This window comes from Epinephelus moara, chromosome 20 (assembly GCF_006386435.1).
Source record: "Epinephelus moara isolate mb chromosome 20, YSFRI_EMoa_1.0, whole genome shotgun sequence".
Classification (NCBI taxonomy): domain Eukaryota; kingdom Metazoa; phylum Chordata; class Actinopteri; order Perciformes; family Serranidae; genus Epinephelus; species Epinephelus moara.
In genome coordinates this window covers 29,596,330-29,612,728 of record NC_065525.1, presented here as the reverse complement: position 1 = coordinate 29,612,728, position 16,399 = coordinate 29,596,330, and the positions used below count along the sequence as shown (strand labels likewise).

The window sequence follows — 16,399 nt, the reverse complement described above, 5'->3', positions numbered from 1 at the left end:
TTTCTTCGAAGTCAGACACCAACAGAGTCCTCAAACCTGGAATTGAGTCAACACTTTTGCACTCCTGGTTCCCTCGTCTCAAAGTCAAAGTGTTTTTGAATGGGTTTTTGGTTAGATGCCTGAAATAAGGTCTGTGGTTCACACAAGCTTAAGAGACTTCACGTTTTGGTTTTACGACATAAAAACATCAGTAAATACCCCACTCGTTAATTTTGAAGCTTTTAGGTGTCTTTAAGACGGCGGTTACTAAGAAGTGACTAAATGAGGCTACAGAATGTCATCACGTTGAACGCGGCTTTACAGCCTTGTTGTGGTGGCAACTTTGAAGCCATAGGACCCTGGTGGAGTTAGTTTACAGCCTAATGTTAGCTTTTTATGTCTGGCCATTGCATTTGCTATTCAAAAATCATATGTGAAGATTATCTTGCTGAATAAAATGTGTAAGTATCATAAACTTTTGACCTTATTCTCTGCAATAATCCAAAATCCCCAACACTATAGTAAGGTGGGGTGGGTTTTTTTGCGAAAATGCATGTGTTTGGGAAGTACTGAGCATACTATTGGACAAATGAGTTTTTGATTATAGTACATGAGCCGTGTGAGAGTTTATAAATGGAAATCAACATGTTTGCCGTATTCCGTGGAGGCATGCGAGGAAAACAAAGTTTCCTTCACGAATTCAAGGTTACACAGCATGACTGACAAACAAATAATCATTTTGTGGGTGAGGTTCCTTTGATGTCGATAAGGTTAATGTTGTACGAGTATTTCAAAGTTCCACTCTCCTTATGAAATATAAAGTTTTATCAGTTACGGAGCTGCCATCTTAATTGTGCTGGATCAAGATAACCCAACTTAACTCCTCTAGTCTTAATCTCTTTGTCGTACTCCCACCCCTCCCCTCTGAAGCTCAGCCTCTTCTCTCCCCTCTCCCACCGCCGACCCCTCTCTCCATGTCTCTCTCCTCCCTCCTCCCTTTTAAGTCAGCGAGGGGAAGTGGGGATATTGGAAAGTGAGATGGGAGAATGTTCAAACTGGAGCTTGTTTTCATTTCATGTTTAATTTCCTGACGCCTAAGCCCTTGGCTTTCCGCAGCTAACCCCGCTGACCTTTCGGAGGCGTGCAGACGAGAGCAGCGGACCATGCGCACACATACACAGGATACACTCAGAAAACACACACAGTTACATACCATGTTATATACAAAATTCAAAGTCAGTCACTAACATATGCGTTCTTTTAACCTGGACGCGCACACACTTACTGGAGCCTTCTATAAACAAGCAAACAATGTCTGAGCACATATATGGCCCGAGTCTTGGTTTCTGGGTACAGAGTGTGTCATGTTTCACAGAGGGTTCGCTCTACGTAGCTTTGCCTTTGAACGGCAGTAGGAATGAGACCCAAGCCAAATAGTTTGGCAGGGAGATCATTCGGGGAACATTATGAAGTCAGATGTGTCCTTTGCGGCTCTGTGTCTCTTATTCCCAAACTTTTAAGTTTGTTAGGAAGGAAAGCTCGCCGTGTTTTTGCACGGGCAGAGTTTCAATTAACACAAAGAATTTTTGTTGTTTCTCATAATGATTAACGCTGACCCATCGTGAATATGAAGCCCGAAAGGATGGTATTTACCAACTGCAAACACTTACTACTCTTTTTTATTTTATCTAGCGGACATCTGCAAAGAAGGTGGTTCAGAGCTCTCGGAGCTCAAAGTGCTTGGCGGTGATACAGTAATTGCTAAAGACGTTGACAGCAAGAGGCAGCTTACAGAGCCATTAAAGAGCTTTATTTATGCTCCAGAGCCAGCAGGCAGAGAGAGAGGGGAAGAGGGAGAGAGGGAGGGCAGAGTGCACAACTCCAAAAGCAGCTTTGAAGTCCAGCCGTCTCACCTCATCTCTGTCATCCAGGACCACTGCGATTGATAGACTGCCTCAGCAGTCACTCACACACAGCCTCCCTCTCCATAAAAACGTGGGCAGTGTGGTGAAGTTCAAGTCTGAGGTTGAGAGCTAATTGTGCTAAATAAACTAGTGGCAGCAGAAGTTGCAGATGTGATTATGGAAAACTGCAGCCCGACTTTATGAAGACATTCATCATCAAGCTGAGGATGAAACCGTGGGACCTTGACATTGGCATTTTGGCAAAAAAAAACATCTGTACTTTGGATTTCAATGGCTGTTGTTTGAGATGAAAAGGATTCTCCGATTGCTTGCCAAGCTTCGAGTGCCCCTTGGTATTCAACAATTGCATATCCCTGGACTTTGTCTTGATAGACCTTCAGTTGAAATTGTGGGATTTAGTCTTGATTGCGTACATATTTAGGGTCTGATTTTAAGAAGTATGGGTCAAACCTCACAGTGACTCAACAGAGTCTGCTATGTGCCTGTCAGATGAGGAAGTTAATTATATTCATCTGGGGAATAGATGGGTCTGTGTGAACGCAACATGAATGTACTTATTTTACTGTACCACCACAAGGACCAGGCCAGGTTCTCTGTCCCTGACTATGTCTTGGACCATGCGTGGAAATTGAAACTGGCATCTCAAAGTGTTTTTTATATCCTTGCCAAATAGCTTTGATGACTTTTCTTTTTTTTTCTCCATGTGTTTTCCCTCCCTGCTTCCAGAGTTGTGCGGTGAAGTAGTTTGAACATAGTAGTGCTGAGGAGAAACCCTTGGCCTCTGACCCCTCCGCAGAGTCTGCAGCATGTAAGAGCTAAGAGCAGAGTATTCCCTTAGTCCCACCCATCCCACTCTGATCTAAAACTGGCAGGCAGAAAGAGAGATGAAGAACAATAGGCTTCGCTGTCTGCTGCTCCGAACAATCTTTGTCAGCATGCCAGTCTTGACTCTCCCAGCCCTCTCTGTCAGCTCCCCAAGTGATTATTAGCACGCAAACATTAACGACTGCAGTCATACAACACAGCTCATGGAGACGATCCTCCAAAGAAAGAACAACAGCTTTCGTGGTTTCAGCAGATGCCCCAAAATGACTTATGTTTATGATGAAGTGACAAAGCCCTCTAGTGGCTGGAGTAATTTTAACGAGTAAAGCAGATAATCAGATGACAATTAGAGTAACGTGGGGGTCGGGCTGGATGGACTTTAACATGGGAAACAGCTGTTTCTTTCCCGTTTCATTCCCTAATCTTTACCTTGTCACTGTGTAGAAGGAAGAGTGCATCTACTCATGGACGAGAGGCTCAGGCTTATGACAGTGCGAGATGTAAACATGAATTGTGTCCTTCTCGGCTGAGTTGTAATGTTAGCTAGCTAAATAGTGCTAAGTGAGCTAGCAGTAGATGCATGCTTCCTTGCATTGATACGGGTGGTGGGTGTAGTATGATTGAAAGAAAATAGTTCCCACATGAAACTACTCCCAACAAGGTCTGTGGATTATCTTGAGTAACCAGGTCATGATTTCTGGAAAGAAACATTGCTGTCGGGTTTTTCTTAGCGTTTTTTGGTGTTTTGAGCACCACAAGTCAAGTGCCGATATCTCCAACACTCTGCAACTCACACTGAAACAATCTAGATCCATTAAGAGAGGTGTGGACTTGAGTCACATGCCTCTAACTTGAGTCAGACTCGACTCATGAATTTGATGACATTTGACTCGACTTGACAAAATCGACAAAAAAAAGACTTGCAACTTGACTTGGACTTTCACAACAGTGACTCGTGACTTAATTTGGGCTTGAACCTTTTGACTAAAAAATAGTTGACACCTTCCCCCAAACCTGAAGATTAAAAAAATTTAATAAATTCAATGTATTATCAATACGTTCCATCCATTAAAATTGTATTACATTTAGTGTAGAGTGCATTATGACTTGTTTTTGGATTGGAAACTCAAATTTTTGTCCTTGGGACTTGCCTCGGGATATTAGTGCAAAGACTTGAGACCTACTTGTGACTTGTAAAACAATGACTTGGTCCCACCTCTGTTAATAAATAGCACTAGCACGACAGGTAAGAAGAAAAATATGTGTTTTTGGAGGTGAACTGTCCCTTTAACAAAGTAGTCCCTTTTAATCCAAACCACCATGTTTCTCTAACCCCTCTAATTCTAGCATCTATCAGAGTGTTGTCACATCATAAAATTTATTTTTACAAGAGTATTGGCTTTGAAAGAACAAACAACATTCACCATTCTAGAGGGCATGAACAGAGGACTTATTTTGTCATTCAATTTGAAGGACTCATTGACTCATGTCAAATACAGTAAGGATCATGTAGAACCTGATGTTCTTCCCCCATCCTCACCTGCACACGAGCCTCCGTCAGGTCCGTCCTCAGTGCCAGCTGCTCGCGGGCATAAACATCTGGGTAGTGTGTCTTCTGGAAAACCTTCTCCAGCTCCTCCAGCTGGTAGCTGGTGAACGTGGTGCGATTGCGTCTCTTCTTGCCTTTGTTGCTCTCTGCTTCACTTTTGTCCAGAGGGCTGGAAAGTTCTGAGCCCGGCCGCTCGCTCAGCCCCTTCTCCCCTGGCACTTTCAGGTTCAGGTAGCTACCCTCCATCCCGGGAGGGTCGACACTCGGGGGCAACTCGGACTCTGTCAGGCCGCTGTTGTCTTTTCCTGTAAGTATCATATGAAAAAAGACACAGGTAGAAGTGTGCAGGGTTACAATCAACTGTATTTTGTTCTTTTAAAGGGGCACTTGTCCAGTTTTACACATGAACTTTAAGCCTCTTTCAGACATGTACTGAAAACCTATAATTGTCGTTATCCGGAGGAGCTGTATGTGAGAATGCAAATGTCCAAATTAGTTGGGTCGGACATCAAACAGACTTTATCCTGCCACCTCCCTACTACAAAGTCTGTGTGGTGTCTGATTGAACCTGTGTGAGTAAAGCAGGTAATTGTCCAGAGAATTCACAGCAAGCAAATGAGTGTGTTAATGAAGTTTCTATCACGAGACTCAGCAAAACTGGAGGCAAACAACAATCAGAGGGTGAAAAAGAAGGGTCATGTACAGAATAACAGTTACAAAAACATCTAAATGGAGAGATGAAGAGATTCTGGAACTTGTGTCAACGAGGTCCCAAGCCAAAATCGTCAGCAAATTCAAAGAAAGGCAGGAGACACTGTTGTTTATGACCAAATGACAAACCACCTGTGGGACCACAGTGTTGTCCACATCATGTCCTGCCTCCTACATTCTCTACCCAGGCTTTGGCTTAACCAAACATAAGATTTCCAGTAAGAGAGAACACCTCTCTGAAATTCTGCATCCAAGTTTCTGGTCATTGTACTAAGTTCATATGAGAATATGACATTAGTTTATGTGTCACAAGAAGAACTATTTGGTCAGTGAAAGGAGTTAATACAATTAAATATAATGTAATGTCTCCATCTGTGGCTCTAGAGGGACCAAAGCTTGAAAATGTCTTGGCTTGGACTTTTTTAACGGAAAGCCTGCATTACAAACTGAAGGTGTGGAGTTGGCAAGAAGTGGGTTGAATGAAAGACACTGTCCAGTTGCTTAGTGGGAAATGTAGGATCCAGGGATTTTTAGAGCTTTACCTTTACTAGAAAATAGAAGTCAGGACATCTTGACTTCTGCTGCATCAATTTCGACCACTATCTTATAAATATGTCTTTAGCTTTATGGACGTACAACTCTAAATCACCAGAGAATTCCTTCATTCTTTGAGATTTATTGACAGAACTGCTCAAAAACCTCATAAAACATGCTGGAGATTTCAAAGTTTAGATGTAACACTGTGGTTTTAATGAAACACATTTGAGCAATTTCGGTTTCGGTTGAAGTGCGGCGTTCTTACGATTTTCATGTGAAGCCTGAAAAATCAAAATAACCTTCACAGTTAAAGTGTGGCTTCACATATAATACTAATCAAATTCTTACTGTAATAATATTATGCTCAAGCAAGCTATTAAAACCAACTTTCTGACCATTTTAGAGCAGAAAAAAAGAGGGCCACATGTTGTCAATAATAGTCCTATAATTATAGTTACTACACTATAATTGGAATATTCAGCAGTGTGATACTTTCTTTAAAATGTGGCTGAATGAAACCACGGTGCCTCACGTTCGAGTCAGGCAGTGTGTCTGCTCATCATCACGTTACAACATCCACACAAAATGGCATTTACTTTAAGCTTACATCACCTCTGTACTGTTTTATTTTGACGTTCAAAGGCCTTGTCTGTTTGCCACAAGAGAAGAAATGTCTTTTACTGTTTGAAAGCTATGTCACTACACATTGGCGTGACCTGTGACACAACCCTTGAAGCCCTCTCCCTCACATCTCTCAATCACGCCACCTGAAACCCGAGTCACGCAGGACCTGCTCCGTCTCGAGCTGTGTATGGCGGGCCTTGTGTACGAGCATGCTTGCCCCTCGCGGCCTTGCCCCGGAGATGTAAACAACATTGTGTTTGTCACCTTCAATTTCGAGAGCGTCCATTTTGTGACAGACCTCGCTCTGTTCCTGTCAGCGCTCGCTAGCTTTTTTGTTTCCTTTTAGGAGATGAAGAAAGCTGTCCCTTCTCCTTCAATAAACAAACAGCTGTGTGAATAAATAAGCTGAAGGGCTCTGGTTGCGGGCCAGTGAGAACAGTGTGCTCTGTCAGCCTCTCTGTTTGCCTTTCCTGCGACTGGGCACGGTGAGCGCCCCGTCCTAACTGTATTGGTCCGAAACCAGCGCATAATGGTCTCCTCTACATAAACAGACTTGTAAGTCTTGTGCAACGCCAGCGTTACTCGAGTCTAACGACATTTGTCTCAGAGTAAGACCGAGTTTAAAAGGATTAACGTGCATTTTACTTTGTCACTTTGCATTTTGTTTATAATGGCCTCCTGTCATTCCCAGAAACCCAGTGCGAAGAGGGAAAGAAAGTTGACACCTTGTGGCACTGGTGACTCTCAGAGCCAAGTGTTTTAGTGGTTAGTAAGATGACTGAATAGTTTGAGAGTGATGAAGCTAGGCGGTGGCTGTCTGCAACATGCATGTTTGTTTTCATAGATTAGTACGCCTTTGGCTAGTGTGTCCTACAATGAGTTGTCAATAGTCATCCTCTCAATACTGCAGCAGCCCTCCCCTGCTCTCTGGCGCAGACTTGCCCTGACAGAGACACTAATGGAACAACACAGCTCGCCCAGCTGGAGTTCATGACCTCATATCGCTGTGGCCCACCTGTCAGACCCTCTTACAGTCTCCACACAGGCAGATGTTCTGACATCACCTACCCCTGCGCTGGCCTCTAATGCTAAAGCACTGTGCAATATTTTCTTTCTACCCCTGAGCAGGAATATGGTTGAAATGTTGAGAAGTAAGACAGGTCAACTCCAGGTTCCTGCATGGCATTTACATCTATGAGAGAAAATGCAGTCATGCCCCTGAGCAAGGCACATATCCTGTAAGGCAAAGGTTGCAGCTGGACGCACAGATGAAGGGTCGGGAAGATGGTGGAATAGTGAGTGAAATGTTTAAAGACTTCAGTTCTATGCAGACTTATATATCAGCAACCTCAGGCATTTCAGGACCAAACTGTTCTGGGGACTCCCTGAGAGGAACTGCCCACTGGAGAGCTCCACCAAGAACTACCTGCAAGGGCTTTTTTTCTGTCTGAACTTGCACCACCAAAAGGAGCGCTGAAGTTAGGTAAGCCTGGCAAGCAGTCAGTATAGCAGCGTCACTTCTGTGCGACATATATTGTCAGTTCAAGAAGCCAAAATTCGCCTATGGTCAGTAATGTCTGGACTTTACTGTCGGTCCATTGTCCATGATCTCTTCATGGTTTTCACTATGAGCTGTTTGTGTTTGTGTTGTCTGTTGTTAGCACGGCTAACAGGTTCTTAAAAATGGCAGTTGCTCATGCTGCATTGGCTCATGTGTTCGACCAGTCACCACCCAGCTGGCCACCAACGTCAGTATAACGTCAAATGCCAACGTCAGTTTGATGTAGAACAGTGACAACAGATCATTTTGATATTTTGTTGGTTTTAAGTTGTATTGTGAAGTAACCAAAATCCAGTGTCTTCCAAATGTTTCATGCCAACGACACCTTGACTTAGAATGACGATATTTAGTCATGAGATATGGAGACCAAAACCCAGAGTCTACGAGACGTCATAATGCAAACATCCACACAAAATGTCTTTCTGACGTCACATTGATGTCAGGTATCAGCTGGGCATACACTTTCGTCACTCAAGATTCCTCTTGTGCGGGGAGAGTACCTACAGGAGTTAAATAGTCCCTCAAATTGCGTTCTAAGAACTACAGTGGTTCTTAGTTCTGGTGGTGTGGAGACGATACAAAAAAGCAGGGTTCTCAGAACTATGAAAAAGTCTCTCTGATCTGAAAACACCTATTTACACTGAAATATGCACTAATTACAACATGAAATGAAATAGTTGGACATTATGGGACACACATGTTTGCTTTCTTACTGAGAGTTAGATGAGAAGAATAATGCCACTCTGATGTCTGCACAGTTATTACAAAGCTACCTTGAGCAGCTGGTTAGCTTAGCTTAGCACAAAGAGCTAACAATCACCAATTTATAGGAGTTTTGTGACTACTGCTTAACTGGAACTAGCTGCCAGGCAACCAGCAAAGACTCCAGGTTGTTACTGGTCCCAACTGAGAAACAGTTAACCCCACGTAAAATGGCAATTTGACATTTTAACTTTGTTTATTGTACAAATTAAACAAAATGAGACACAACTTTTTAATTAGTGAGCTTTAGAGGTGCTTGTATTAGGATTTTGTTACCTTTGAGCTAAGCTAAGTGTTTCCAGTCTTTTTTGCTAAGCTAATTGGCAGGAGCTTTATATTTAGTATATAAACACGAGAGTGGTATCAGTCATCTCATCCAACTCTGGGCAAGAAAATGAATGAGCCAGTTTCCCAAAGTGTCAGACTATTCCTTCAAGTTTCTCAGCCTCATACAGACTTATATCACCACAGTTTGCACTAGAATCTTTTTCTCTGTCTTGTTCTCCAAACTCATCTCTCTCTTCTCTGTCACGCTAACAACACACAGTCCTTTGCCACAAACATCTTCCAGTATTCCCGCATGCTGAGCTGTCTTTTCTGCACGCTGTTCTGGAGAACACAGCCATCACACACTTTCTTTTGCGAGCCAAGATTCCACTGCGTTGGCTCCAGCTTTTTTTGGCATTCAGAGGAATGTGTTTTTGACTGTTCTCATTTCAGCATGCATCAACGTATATATATGAATGCAGCGAATATCACCGGCTGATCCTGCAATTTGCCAAAGCTACTCTGTGACAAGCCGCAGACCTCTTCAGTTAGCTGAGGTCAGATGTTTACTAGGGTCAGCAATTTAATCACTGCTGAAAACAGAGAGAAAACATCAAAGTGTAATTTAACTGGTTGTAAAGCAACAGGGCACCCTCTCAGTTTTTATGGAATGGGACGGGGAGGGTCAAGTGAAGCCAAATAAAAGAAACACTATAAATTAGTAACCTGGGGAAGGGTTAATGACCAAACACTAAATAGGGAAGGGAATGCTTTTAAACAGAGTGCTCCAAAATGTTCTCTCAAAACACTCAAAGCTGACAGCAGTGTGCCACAATGGCTCTCCACTTATCACACCTTATATGGACCACATAAAGTCAAATATTCCATTGGCTTTGGTGGCTTTTAATTTTACATTCATTGCTGGTTCACAGACATGCTTTGGGCTGGATTATTTTTCCCGCAGCACAGTCTAAGACCTGATGTTGACTGTTGTTTCCTCAGTGGAAGGGAGGCTCCCAGATGTTCCTGAGGAGAGATCTATGCCAGCGGCTCACAGAGGAATGCAGATTCCCTGGGAAACCAAAAAATCTTTCTGTTCAGCCTCAGCTCCTGATAAATTGACACATTCGTGACCTCACTACTGTCATGATACCTTGGGCTGTAGCTGTCACTGTCTCATATCAAACAGCTCGGAAGCACTTTGGGAATTTAGGGTGTTTACCTTTTTTTTAAACGGTGGTAGAAGTACATTGTGTTTTCCTCTTTGAGGTCCTGTGTGTAGGATTTAGGGGGATATATTGGCAGAAATGGAATGTAATATAATAAGTATGTTTTCTTTAGTGTATAATCACCTGAAAATAAGAATCCTCATGTTTTCTTTACAGTACCTTAAAATTAGCTGTTTGTATCTACAGTTGGAGCAGGTCCTCATCCAGAGAGTCCACCATCTTGCACCGCAATGTTTCTACAGTAGCCCAGAATGGACAAACCAAACACTGGCTCAAGATAGGGCCATTTGCATTTTCATGGCAGCCCTCGTAGTTAGCAGCCCCTCTGTGGTGAGCCAAAAAACATAAAAAAAACACGGATATTTTTGATGTGAAACTGTTTTATTTAAAGTTTTTACCAGTTTTTACCAGTTATCACCTGGTCTGTTTGTTCTGGAGAGGAAGAGACCTCTGCGGATAATTCGGCTCCTGGTAAAAACCTCCTGAACAATGAACACTGGGAGTTTGAACTGGCTTCAATCTGCAATCCACACCGTTAGATGCCACCAAATCCTACACACTGCCCCTTTAAAGGAAAAAAAACCTGTAGGACACATTCTTATAACTGAGTTTTTAAGTATTTGCAGTTAAATGCATGTGCTTAAATTAAAAGTACATGTTCATTCTCATATTGTAGTATATGAACTGTCTGTAATCAAGATCAAGATGAAGAAAATTACAAGTAATTTAAGTCTAAACATGACATAAAAAGAGGACAAGGAATTAAACTGATAAGGAATTCAAATCAAATGTGACTATAGATTATGTAATTAATCATCTGTTAGCCGCTCCCTGATTTCCAGTAGCCCTGAATTCAATCCATGACCACATTTATACTGTCTGGATCATGTTGGAATCACATTTTTATGAAGTAATTTTGCCTCTTTGCAATCACAGAGATGCATAAAGAAAGTATGTGCTGCAGGCGGTGTCACTCAATGATTTGGGTAACTTTCCACCTCTGAGTTTTATTAGAAAAATATATCAAACAAGCAAAATGAGCTGCGTCTTTCTGCTGAAAGCAAGCAGAGAAAGAGAAAAAGAATTATTGTTAATCACGGACCCAAAAGTGATCATCATACTTTCGCACTGCCCAGTAGTTTCTATCATTAGCCTGTCACAGTTGGCCCTCTTGAGTTCACATTTTGTGACATGTCAGGCAAAAAGCTTATACCCCTTTTATGACCGTATATTATAATAACGTTCGGCCGAATGTTGCATTATTCAAGCGCTCCTCCAGAGGTTAGATGTAGTCCATTGATAAGAATAAAGGAAGTCAAAGGAAAGACACAGCGCCAGCCTCAACACGAAAGGCACAGATCAAAATGTGCACCAGCTGGTTAAAGTTTCCAAAGCATCTCTTTAATCTGGCCTGCATGCGGTGCTCAGGTAGGCAGTGGGGAGTTACCTTCCCCTGCAAGAGAAGAGAGGTGGCTCAAAGCAAAGGGCCAAATCATGCTGTGTTAGCTGCACAACAGCATGAGGAAAACATATTTCTGAGCAGTGACAAGAGGGGATTCACCCAAACATCTCATGAGACGCTCTGTCCCCTGAGCTGATGTCTTTTCGTTAAATGGCTGCTGCTTCACCTCCCGAGTCACACGCTCATACAAGTCATTACATTTTAACAAGCCAAGAATTCATCCTTTCAAGTATTCTCATTACATATTCTAATTTATTCTGGTTCACAGACACACGCCGGCACGATCACAGGTGTCATTCAGGCTTATTGTGAACATCGACACAATGTGTTAGTCATCAGCACATGCATATCCTGTGACATCACTTCCCCGAGCCTTTTAACATGTACTTAGAGTACTATATTTTGACAGGAGGCTTTTAAAACACTGCCAGGACTTTTTTTGGGGGTCTTGTTTTGGTTTTCATACACAGAGAAAAATGTTTTACATATCACAGGATGCTTCAATGTCCCGCTGAAGGGAGGAGGGATTGTTTGAGAGAACAAAGATTGACGAAGCTGTGTTTTATAAATGTTTAATTTAAACTGTTATTTTGTGAGAAGACAAAGAGGATGAGGCACATTCAGCCCTGCAGTGTCCCCACAAACACTACGTTGTACATCAGCAATGCAGAGCTCAACCTCAGTATCAACTACAGGCCTGTAAACACAATTTCTACTTTTCAGATTTAGCCTCCATTTATGTTCTCTCAAATTCATAAAGACAGGAAGAATATTCATATACACAATGCATCTCAAAGCCAAAGAGTTCAGCAAAGTACGTGCATGTAAACATTCATCCCCACACGTGTGCGGCTTTCCCAGAAACCCTCTCATTTCTCCCGAGCCCCTCAAATCATTACCCAATCTCGATGTCCATTTCTGACTCGTTGCTTATTTGTACAAGGTATTGTTGAGACGGGGTTATGTAAACCAGTCCCACTTTGTCACTCTCTGGGACTCTCTGAAGCTTCGGAGATGTGATGTTTGGGGAGTATGAATAATAACTATAGGAGCTCAGTAATGCACATCTGCCTCAGATTAATGCGGACCTCTCCTGCAGCGCTGACCTGCATTCCTCAGCACTCGATCAGCTCCAGGGGTTTTATTTCATTCATCGCCGTGTGAGCAGGTAGACGGCTCCATCCCTGCTCTCGCTGTGGGACAGTCTCGCTGATTAACATGCACTCAAGGAAGCAGACCCGCCAACCTGAGCCACTACTGTGCAGAAATAGGTTCAGTCACTCTTCCTAAGGCAATATTGTATTTTTAATTAACATCTTTTAAATGATTTATGATTTTAATCCATGCTACACAACATGAAACTTGCAAAACACTATTTTAAACAGCAAAAAATTGCAAGAATATGAATTTTAGAATAAGCTCTTAAATTTGTGTTTTGCTTCACTACAGCTGGATCATACTTAGTGGCACTGGTTTAAATTGATTTAAAAGAAATAATTTGCAAAAGAAAAAAAAATGTCCTGAATAAAAAGGGTAAAAATGAGCATGCAGCATACGCCAAAAATATTTTCCCATCATATTTAACAGGAAAAAATAACAACAAATCCACACTTAACCTTTGCTTCTCTTATCCTCGTGTGTTGATATTAATATATTAGATATTTTAGCATCTCCTTTTTTATGGTGTATTTGGGTGTACACAGTCAGAATGACACATATCCAAAATGTTGCCGTTTAAACAGTATCACAGTTGTAGCTGAAGTTGCCACACAGAAAACTCCCTTCGGGGTATGAGATGACTTTTGTCACCATGATGGAGTTAAAGCGTCAGCATTGAGCAATATATCTCCCATTGAGGACCACACATAACAGCACAAGCCTGTTGACGCCTGAGGCTTTGGCAAGGCCCCAAAGCATCCTCCCCAGAGCCATGATGCCTTCATCTGGCTGCAACATTTTTCAATGATAACATTGCAGAGCTCTCCTCGAGGGAGGCATGTTGCATTTAATGATGGTGCTTAAATGGTTCTGTCAGTGCACTTGCCAAATCAATTCACTGCAGTGCAGGGGTACTGCAGTCTGTGTGGAGGCATTGCTCTCAAACTCCAGGAGAAGAAAAAAAAAGTGACACTTGAGTTTAAAGTGAAGAGTGACTCCAGTTGTTTCTCAGGAAAACAGATTACATTGCACTTCGTGGATGTATCTTGGCAAAGTGTGGTACTGGCTACTGCACAGAAAATACTCATGCTGAGGCCTAGTTGGTCCCTCTGAGCTGAGTCAGGGCAGCTCAGCTTTATGTCTCACACGTAATCCTTAAACTGACAATTATTGAGTGTATTTAAATATATTTGTATTTTCTGACCTGCTTTAATTCAGCGACTGAATCTATTTTCCACCACGAATCGCCGATTAAAAAGTCCATTTAAAGGTTGGGTTGCTGCGTAAGTTTCGAACAACATCAAATTTCAGCCACGATCATAACAGATGTTTTATTTTGCAACATCCGCATCATGATAAACATCTGGACCTGCAGATATAGGCGCCGATGAGTCTATACGCCGATATCTTATTAAACTTATATTTTTGATGTAGTTTTTAAAAGGTAGACTGTAATATATTCTATATGAATATATTATGCGGAGTCATTTTTACTTGTAATGGATTTTTTTAAGAGTCTCGGCCCTCTCTTGTGGACCTGAGTCAATTTCGTCTGCGCAATAAGAAGCTTTTCTCTTTTTATTCTAAGCCCCCACGTCCCATAAAAGGGACAGTAAAATGAATTGTTTTCTTTAAACGGTGCATTTGTGGTGCAACGAACTGTCGGCACACTGTAAAGTTGTGAAGCTTTTAAATGAATGCTGTTTGTCATGACGTCCAAGCTGTTTCTAAATGTTTAAATTTGTCTTAGACTGTTGTGTTGTGGTCGACAAATTGAGAAATCCTGGCCTATAACTGGAGCCACTCCATTAAATAAATGTGTATTCCCATAGCTGTGGAATAGCTGCGCCATGTTATCACCAGTTATTTTAATTATCATAAAATAATCATGTGCTTAAAATAGAAATTTGAATAAGCATAATGGATTAGAGGAAAATAATCCAATTTAAATATTTATTCCTTTTTTACACACAGGCGCGTGGATTCCCCATGTGTGTGTGCGCGCGTGCCATGGTGCCTTGTAGCTCATATTTGAATTTTTAAATAATTAATTACTGTATTTGTCAGTGATGAGAGTTTAACTGTCTGTAGACAGCAACAGGTTGTAGCTGTAGGCAGTGAGATCAGTGAGAGATCATCTTCAGCATGAAATTATAGTGAAGCGTCATGAGGTCGACACACACTAAAGTGCAAACATTCATTCAATTAAATTAAAAAAAAGTTTTAAATAACCTCCTTACCTCTCAGTCTGAGCACACATATGAAGAAAATAATTTGCAATAGGCCTTATGCAACGCTGCAATTATAACTTGCAAGCTGACAGCAGTTAATCTTATTTTCTCTGGAATATATTTCTAATTTATTCATGGTTGCTTTTTGTCAATCAGTGATTCGGCTCAATTCTTCTTGTAGCTACTTATTCCATGCAAATTTTATTTTAATTTGTGATGGTTTTAATGGTTTTAGTGTCTGCAACTCAGATATTTTGCTCCCAATGACGCGTAAAAAGTACTTTTTCTCCTCAGCTCACAGTTGCGCACATCTGTTTCATAAGAAACTAATTGTGACAATAAATATGAATTTATTGAAGTAATGTACACAGTTCTGCTCTGTTAAAAAACATGGATATGTGATGGGAGCCCTAGTGGGTTTATCCTCTCCTCCTCTCTGCTCTTTGCTCTCACATAACTTTCAGATTCTGTATTACACACTACACTCCAGTTGTTGTTTGCAAATGTCCCCTTTTCTCATGCATCTCCGTTCAACTCATGTGTTGCCTCATGTTTGTGTCTTTCTCGTGCGCACTCACCATAGCAGGCAATGAGCGTCCCGTTGTGTCCGCTGTCCGGGTGCAGCTTGCCGCCTTCGGGCGGAGTTTTGCAGGTCGGTCGCTGCATGAAGAGCTGGTATTTGCTGAAGGTGCCCTCCTCTGCGCCATCCAGTGACTGGCACTCCGGCTGGAAAGGACTCCGGGACTTCTCTCCGTAAGCCTGCCCTTTACCCGGAATGAACGTGGGGCTGTATTTGGCTTCAGTGGTCGGGAAAGTCCTGAACGGGTTCGCCTGGTGATCCCTACCTTGCGCAGTAGAAGTGCTATAATATGAATCCATCGATGTCATATCGCAGTATGAGACGCACGCTGCGTTCATACCTAAAAAGTTATATTAAAAAAAATCCACACGGTTCTTCTTTCCCTCCCCTTCTCTAGACAGCAGATATTCTCCCCAAATTCTCATGCACTGACAAACTCACACTGACGCGCTCATGCACACACACTCTCACGCTGCCGCATCTGGGACTGGTTAAAAAATGAATCAGATGTTTTCCAGAGACTGCAGACTGAACAAATGCTAAAAGCCCCCTGAAGGTTTGTCGGGGTAAAGAGAAATGCCTTGCTCAAGCTGATGCCGCCTCAGTAGCCTACAGTGCATCTGACACACACACACTAACACACACACTCCCAGCACTCCGACCTTCAGGCTCCACACACACATCTGAAGTAGGCCCACACCGAGCTCCAGCATGCGCTATTATGCAGCCTGTAGAAATGGGAGGTCAAGCTCAGAAGGGGGAAAGCTTTTTTGGTAAACACGCGGGAGACACAACACATGACGTTAATGTAATTAGAAGATGAATATAGCTGCTTAAATTCCTGCTGTTGCATGACTGAGAGCCCTGACCCCTGACTTCTCCTCACATCAAACTTTAAAGCTTTTTAAAAAACAGTTTCCATCTCTGTCAGAGGAGCCTCACTTTGTCACTGAAGGAAAATCAAATCTGTGTTTTCTCTGCTTCCTGCACGCAGAAGAG

At 42.2% G+C, this 16,399-nt stretch overlaps 1 protein-coding gene across 1 annotated transcript in view; it reads right to left on the bottom strand.

Moving 5' to 3' along the window:
- Nucleotides 1-16,067, bottom strand: part of alx4b (ALX homeobox 4b) — a 28,017-nt gene extending 11,950 nt beyond the window's left edge. The window contains exons 1-2 of the mRNA XM_050073178.1: nt 15,399-16,067; nt 4,270-4,583 (exon numbers count right to left, since the gene is read on the bottom strand). Of these exons, the coding sequence (XP_049929135.1) occupies nt 4,270-4,583; nt 15,399-15,738 (654 nt within the window). The 5' untranslated portion in view covers nt 15,739-16,067. The remainder of the gene's footprint in view (nt 1-4,269; nt 4,584-15,398) is intronic.
- Between the last annotated feature and the right edge of the window lie 332 nt (nt 16,068-16,399).